The sequence below is a fragment of the Chaetodon trifascialis genome, chromosome 8, assembly GCF_039877785.1.
Source record: "Chaetodon trifascialis isolate fChaTrf1 chromosome 8, fChaTrf1.hap1, whole genome shotgun sequence".
NCBI lineage: Eukaryota > Metazoa > Chordata > Actinopteri > Chaetodontiformes > Chaetodontidae > Chaetodon > Chaetodon trifascialis.
This window is the reverse complement of record NC_092063.1, coordinates 5,641,930-5,649,505: the sequence shown is the minus strand read 5'-3', so window position 1 is coordinate 5,649,505 and position 7,576 is coordinate 5,641,930. Positions and strand designations below refer to the sequence as shown.

Genomic DNA, 7,576 nt, shown 5'->3' with positions numbered 1-7,576 from the left:
TTTTATAACATCTGGTGCTGCTCAGGCAGAGGCACCTGGTTCAGCTGCTGCAACGCCAAAAACTCGGTCAAACTCATCTTCTCGCGTATTTCACGTCAAAGTAACCACGACAGTTTCAGGAAGGAGCTAAAAGTGTGGCTTATGTGAGCTGTGGAAGAGTAAGATCATCATTTCAGTTCATTTCTGTGCGTCTTCAATACTTTTCTACATGATTTGGAAGGATTTTACTGATGATGATCAGCAGGGGAGAAAGTATTCACTACTTCAGTAAAAGTTTCAGTACTACTACTATTAATATATTGCATTTTAAGTCAAAGTCATCAAGTCCCAATTTTACAGTAAAAGTACAGAATTTTAGTCACAAAATGTTCTTAAAGTGTCAAAGTAAAATAACTTATCCCAAAAAATGGCCTCTGTCAGTGTTCTGTACTGTTACATTACTGAATCATTGTTAATGTGTAAGCGGTGCTTATCCGTCATGACTTGGTCAATGTGGAGCTGCTGGGAAGTTTAAGATACAATAATGCATCATATTCTATGAAAGAATCATATAATTGTTATGTAAAATCTTAAATATCTAAAATAAATGTAGTTAAAAGTAAGATTTTTCCCTCTGATGTGTAAGTATAGCAGAAAACTGATATACCCAAGTACAGTAAAAGTACCTCAAATGTCTACTCAAGTACAGTACTTGAATAATAATACTTTGTTCCTTTCCACCATTGCTGATGATACATGTATTTGTTTTATGTATTGCAGTATATGATATTACGATATTATATAAAAATAATAATCCTGAAAACCCCTGAAGCCCCCGTTTAATAGCTCAAAAACATATGTTGCATTGCTTTATTACCTTGTTACTTCACGGCATTTACGTATTTGATGAGAATTGCTTATTAACATGATTTCACTCTGTTGACGTCTCAGAAGTCTCCTACTTGAAGACCTCAGCTGTAAAATGTGTAACTGTGATAAGTGTTTACAGTAGTTTTTACAAAGCGCCGCTCTCCCAAATCTCAGATAAGTCTGTTTGGTCTCACAGTCTCCTGTTCGTTGATCTATGATTTAAGTGAATGATAGAAGTTTTCTATCATTTTATTTGAAAGAGGTCTGTCAGGGAATTAGACCTCTTTTAGGCCGAAGTGACCTTGAACTTATGAAGCGTGAATTTGTAGGAAGCATCTCTTTGTCTTTAAATGTTTATTTTATTGCAGATACATAACCCATACAAAACATATAAAGCTTTCCCTTCCTTAAAACAATTTCTTTATTTGGTGTAATAATAATGTTGCATAGACATTTCAGTTTCTTGTTGTCTTGATCAGAAGAAAAGCAAAGTATTAAAAGGTAAAAAATGGCAGATTTTGAAATTAGTATAATACTTGTTGGACAACAAGGAGATAAAACAAACAAAATACAACTGTTTGACCTTATTGTATTAATAGGTTATCGTGGTTAGTTTGCTTGGGGGTTTTTCTTGAGGTAATCTTTTAGGTATGTTTGCCTTTATTCAATAGTATGCAGTTGAGAAGAAGACAGGAAACAAGAGGAGAAAGACAGGAGGCAGAGGTGGTCCGTGACAAAGACCCCTGGGCGGGTTTGTAATGATGACGGGGTGAACGCATGGTTTCATCTTAGACCTGTAACACCCTGCTCAGAACATGCCAAAACCAACTTTATTTTACAGCACAATTCAAATACAACTTATTGAAGGTCGTCTTCTTAATGTAAAGCTCATGTTCTAAAAACATGGCAGCGAGAAAGATCATCGATTTGTTTAACTCTTGCTGATAAGAGCCGTCACAGCCCAAAGCCTCACAAGGTTCAGTATTCCTCGTCGTCATTTTCAGAATCGGGGCTCATGTGACCCAACTCCTCGTAATCCTTTTCAAGACAGGCCAGGTCCTCCCTGGCCTCTGCGAACTCTCCCTCCTCCATGCCCTCACCCACGTACCAGTGGACGAACGCGCGCTTGGCGTACATCAGGTCGAACTTGTGGTCAAGGCGGGACCAGGCCTCAGCGATGGCAGTGGTGTTGCTCAGCATGCACACGGCCCTCTGGACTTTGGCCAGGTCACCACCAGGAACCGCAGTTGGAGGTTGATAATTAATGCCAACCTGGTGAGACAAAGATAACAATCAGACACATGAAGTATCTCCAGCAGCACTTCTTACCCTCATAATGTTTCTCACCTTGAAGCCAGTGGGGCACCAGTCGACGAACTGAATGGAGCGTCTGGTCTTTATATTTGCGATGGCAGCGTTTACGTCTTTAGGGACGACATCACCTCGGTATAGCATGCAGCACGCCATGTACTTGCCCTGACGAGGGTCACACTTGACCATCTGATTGGTCGGCTCGAAGCAAGCGCTCGTGATCTCAGACACAGTCAGCTGCTCGTGGTACGCCTTCTCAGCAGAGATGATGGGTGAGTATGTGACCAGTGGGAAGTGGATGCGTGGAAATGGGACCAGGTTGGTCTGGAACTCTGTCAGATCGACATTGAGGGAGCCGTCGAAGCGGAGGGAGGCCGTGATGGAGGACACGATCTGACCGATCAACCTGTTGAGGTTGATGTAACCAGGACTCTCAATGTCCATGTTGCGGCGACATATGTCGTAGATGGCCTCGTTGTCCACCATGAAGGCACAGTCCGAGTGCTCTAAGGTGGTGTGGGTGGTCAGGATGGCGTTGTAGGGCTCCACCACAGCTGTTGACACGTGGGGAGCTGGGTAGACAGCGAACTCCAGCTTGGATTTCTTGCCGTAGTCTACAGACAGACGCTCCATCAGCAGAGAGGTGAAGCCAGAGCCAGTTCCACCTCCGAAGCTGTGAAAGACGAGGAACCCCTGCAGGCCTGTGCACTGGTCCGTCTGACGAGAAGGACAGAAGGACTTGTTTTACATTTAGCAAAATGTATTTATTCACTTTTTTGCACACAGCTGAGATGAGAAGATCGACACCATTCTCAAATCCCTCCATTAAATATGAAGCTGCCTGTTAGCTTGCCTTAGCACAAAGACTAGAAACAGAGGGAAACCACTAGCCTGGATCTGAGCAAAGGTGACAAAATCTGCCTACCAGCACCTCAAAAGTTCACTTATCAACACATTACAGTTAAATTGAACTATTCCAAAATACAATGTAGCACAGAAATTTAGCATGTTTTCTAATGTTAGCTTTAAGATCAGGCAATAAAACTGTGATTATTGTAAGAGCATCATTATTCTCCCTATTAGATTCTTTTAGAAATAGTGTCAAACAAATAGCAGTAACGATGTCTTCTGAAATTTCCTCACTGAAATTCTTTCTAAAAACAATGACAGCAATTCATCCGACGGGTTTTATCTTTATTTCTGACCATTTTACGAACACGCTCCATGACTCCATCAATGATTTCTTTCCCGATGGTGTAATGGCCTCGCGCGTAGTTGTTGGCTGCATCCTCCTTTCCAGAGATCAGCTGCTCAGGGTGGAAAAGCTCCTTGTACTTTCCAACCCTGACTTCATCTGAAAAGAAAGGTTTTATCCAGAAAGGTCAATACGATCAACAGCAACTTTGGTCTTTAACCTTTTCAATCCTACAGACTTATTGGTGATATGGTAGATGGGTCTCTTAATGTAGCAAACACCTGACTAACTTTCCTGTCAAAATCTGATAATTTGATGCTCCTGAATGATCACAGAAATATTATAGGAATACTACAGGCAGCAGTGTGTCTCCATGATCCTCTCGCTCTTCCCTGACTGACATGTTTCTACTTGTCACTTTGATCGTGAAGGTGACTCTCCTCTGCAGAGGTTACAGCACAGAACAGAGCTGAGTATTTATAGTGCACACTTAAGACAATATCATAGATCCAAAATGAAACTGACAGAAGGGCAATAAATCCGTCTGCTCCTTCAGCACCACGGACAGCACCGTGGATTAATCAATACACAGCAGAGTCAGACGACTGATATTTCAGAGCCACGATCATGGACATTGATTCTAACTTGTACAAACCTCAGATAGATACAGGATCAGTGAGTCAGGTAGATTAGACTAACATATCCAACTGAACAGCCCTCTGCCCCTGCACTGTCTGCTATGAATGGGTGGAGAGGGGGATACCATCTCCCCCCAAAATGGCAAACTGTTTTCACTACATTTTGGCAGCTTCGGGGCTTCATACTGTGGATGTAGAGTTTCACTGAAACTCAGTGGCAGACTGTTTTAAAGCAAAACCACTTGCACTGCTGTGGCTACAGTGAAAGCTGGGATGAGCTGGTTTAGATTGTGTGACGACGCTGAGAAATGTGGATATTTTGTCTTTAAGCAGCTTGAGCATAAACTGAGGGACACACTGGAATAAAAGGCTTTGTGTGGCACTGCGCAACTTGCTATTTACACAACACGCTTCTGTAATTGTTAGCCTGCATTGAATAAAAGGTAAAGGAGTCGCCACTGCACTTGTTGCTTGGATACCAGTGTTCTCATCTGCAGTTACCTGCATGACCCACGTTGATGGAGATGCACTCACAGTAGACGCATACGACCACACATAACAGGACGACGGGAACGGAAATGAAAAATAGACATAAGGAGGATAAAAATAAACACACATACAGGAGTACTCACCAACAACTGTGGGCTCCAGGTCCACAAATATCGCTCTCGGAACATGACGCCCAGAGCTCCCAGTATTGAAGAAAGTGTTGAACGGGTCTTCACGAGAGTTCGGTTCTGCCGGACTCTCCAGGAAGACGCCATCCGGGCCGACGCCATGCTCAAGGCAGAAGAGCTCCCAGCAGGCATTTCCTGTCTGGACACCTGCCTGGCCCACATGGATGGAGATGCACTCTCTCTGAGCATAAAAAAACCCCCATAAAAATGGAAGTTAAGATGTCGGTCACAAAGTTTTTAGCACAATACACAGAGCAAAACAACTCAAAAACATTCATGGTTCATAAGGACAGCCATCTATTGCAATAAACCTGAAAAGGATTAACAATGAGCTTTTTCTACTGTTACATCCAGAGTTAACATCCACTGTTTCAGATCTCTGAACTCTGAAACTCAAAATATAAGTCATGGTTGTGGAAATTTAGGAGGGCTATGGAAGCAAAGAAGGGCCTTAAGGGTGTGACTTTAAAAAGCAACTGAAAGAAAAGATAATGTGTCTCCATAAATGCTGGATGTGAATATAAGACATCAATCAAGATATGTCAGTGTTCACAACTAGTTTCCACTGCCCCCAGGTGGCCACAGAAATCAGTTATTGCAGGTTTAAAGCAAAGTCCAGGGCTGAAAAATGGAGCCAATGACACCGAAGAGCCAAAAACTGCAGTTCCTCAAACGGCCACTTGAGGCTGGCTCCAAAAGCGAGTTGACCCCATAGACCCCAGTGATAACACGCCCAGCTTAGCAACAGAAATAAACATGTTTACAGCCTGATACAAAAATTGGTTTTGTTGTCTATTGGTAATATGACAAATATACTGAAGTGTGTTTTTATATAACTCAGTTGTTTAAACTGTATTAAGACTTAAAGGTGTATAATTATGGGCTTGGCTGCTTTGAGTGACAGCTAGCTGCTTGGTTTCAGCAACCAGGCTTCATTGTGCTGCCTCAGCTCCACCCACACTCCACCTCTTTGCCCATTTCTGGATTAACTGGCAGTTTGGTGGAGTCACTGTCACTGAGCTTCACGATGGCTCTTCAGGAACCTGTGGGTGACGTTACAGAGCCTGCGTCCATGTTTTATATGGCCTATGGTTTAAAGTGCTGAAATATTTTGAAGCGGTTTGAATTTTCTGTACATTATTTCAAGTTGTGTAATTTCGAACACCAAGAAGGAAATTTTTGGTTTGTTTTTAAGGTTCACAAAGTCAAAACGGGAAAATTATCCAATACTCAAACAAGACTAAGAGTCTACAGCCATGCTAGCAGCTCTGTGAGACTGTTAATTCACAGCAGTGGATTGAGCTAAATGCTAATGTCAGCATGCTAACATGTGAAGCAGGTAGCCTATAATGTTTGAACCATCTTAGTTAGCATGCTAATATTTTCTTATTAGGACTAAACACAAAATTCCCCTTCGGCTGCTTAAATTTTGACCTGATGGTGGTCTTAAGGAAAGAGGAAAAGTCAATGAATCACCACTCAGAGTTGTTCACTGGGACCATAAATGTACAAAATGTGACAAACAACAAAAGAAAATTAAAATTGCACCATTTGAAATAACCTACTGGACATTACAAGGAGGAAAATTTAAAGCACAAATAATTCAGACAGATAGTTTCCATAAATAAATATTTTAATTTGCTATAACTTCAGTGGTATTTAAAGTTGAAGAGTGATTCAGTTTCACACTTCAGCTGTTGATGAAAATTGAAATGATTATGGTCTTTCTTTGCCTCCGTACAGATCAGCTCAGCGTGCAGTGGAATCATGTCTGATAATTGACTGTATTAGTCACTGTATTTGCACTGTGCTTTTCAAGCTGTTGAGTGTAAATAATGTCAAAGACAGGAGAGGCTTACTCCAGCGCTGAACGGTTACATTTTCTAAGTGATTTCCACGATCATGTTTCAACGTGTTGAGAATTTCAGGTTTTGTTTTCCCTGGAGGAAGAACATCAACCAAGATGATTTTTGGCTGTTGAGTGACATTTGTAAGACATGAGTAGACTCAAGTTTGGGGATAAGAACATTGATTAAAGAAAATGATCATAAAAAAGGCTTTTCGAGGTACTTCTGAGGGCCAGCTGAATGGGCTGAGGGTGAAGATGAAGCTTTGACCTCCTCTTGTTGTCTGTCAGTGATTGTAAACTCATAAAACTATTAACACCCACAGTGCAAAGAGTAACATGAAGACATCATTCAAGCCATCCGTTTTGTAGCTTCAGGTCTGTTAACTAATAACTCAATTTGTCTGCTCAAATACCCTCAGGAAGAGTTCTGGGGAGTTTTTGCAGCTTGGATGAAAATCAGATCTTATCTCTCACAGATGCTTCTTTCTCAATTCCGTTGAAAAACACGAGATTTCAGAAAAAGTACAATATATAATTTATGGAAACGCTTCACCTAATGTCAGACTTTACCTGGATAAGCTTCCTCATTTCTAATAAGCTGTTATTGTCTTACCATGTTGCTCCAGATGGTGAAAGTTGTTGTTTTTGGTGCAGGTTTCTGTAAGTTGATCTGCAGGGAGGCTCCAGACAGACGTGCAGTTCCTCTGCTCTGTTCTGGAACAGGTAACGTGTCTCCACCAGCACTTCGCTGCTCTGTCCCACCCGCTGCCAGCCGCTCTTTATATCTGCAGACAGGCTCTCCGATGTGTCTGACGGCGCTTATTCAGGCTTTAGACGGCGGAGGTGGGAGTAGGTAGATGGAGGGAGGGAGGGATGGTGAGTTTCCTCCCTCAAAATGTTTCTTTACTCACTTTATTTCCTTGCTACTTGAATGCACAAGAAAGAGCACTTGGAGAGAAAATTAGACACATTAATTTGGTCATCTGTCACATTTTAATTCATATTTATCAGTCTGAGTCAATTCAGCAATGCGTCAGTGGCAGAGGTGGAAGAAGTC

General features: G+C 41.9%; 1 protein-coding gene across 1 annotated transcript; it reads right to left on the bottom strand.

The window, feature by feature from the left end:
- Positions 1-1,827: 1,827 nt before the first annotated feature.
- tuba5 (tubulin alpha 5) lies at positions 1,828-7,206 on the bottom strand. Its single transcript, XM_070968051.1, has 5 exons — positions 7,133-7,206; positions 4,626-4,851; positions 3,366-3,514; positions 2,197-2,877; positions 1,828-2,121 (listed from the first exon to the last, which is right to left on the bottom strand). Exons 1-5 carry the CDS (start codon positions 7,133-7,135, stop codon positions 1,828-1,830), a joined length of 1,353 nt encoding a protein of 450 aa, XP_070824152.1. The 5' UTR covers positions 7,136-7,206.
- Positions 7,207-7,576: the final 370 nt, after the last annotated feature.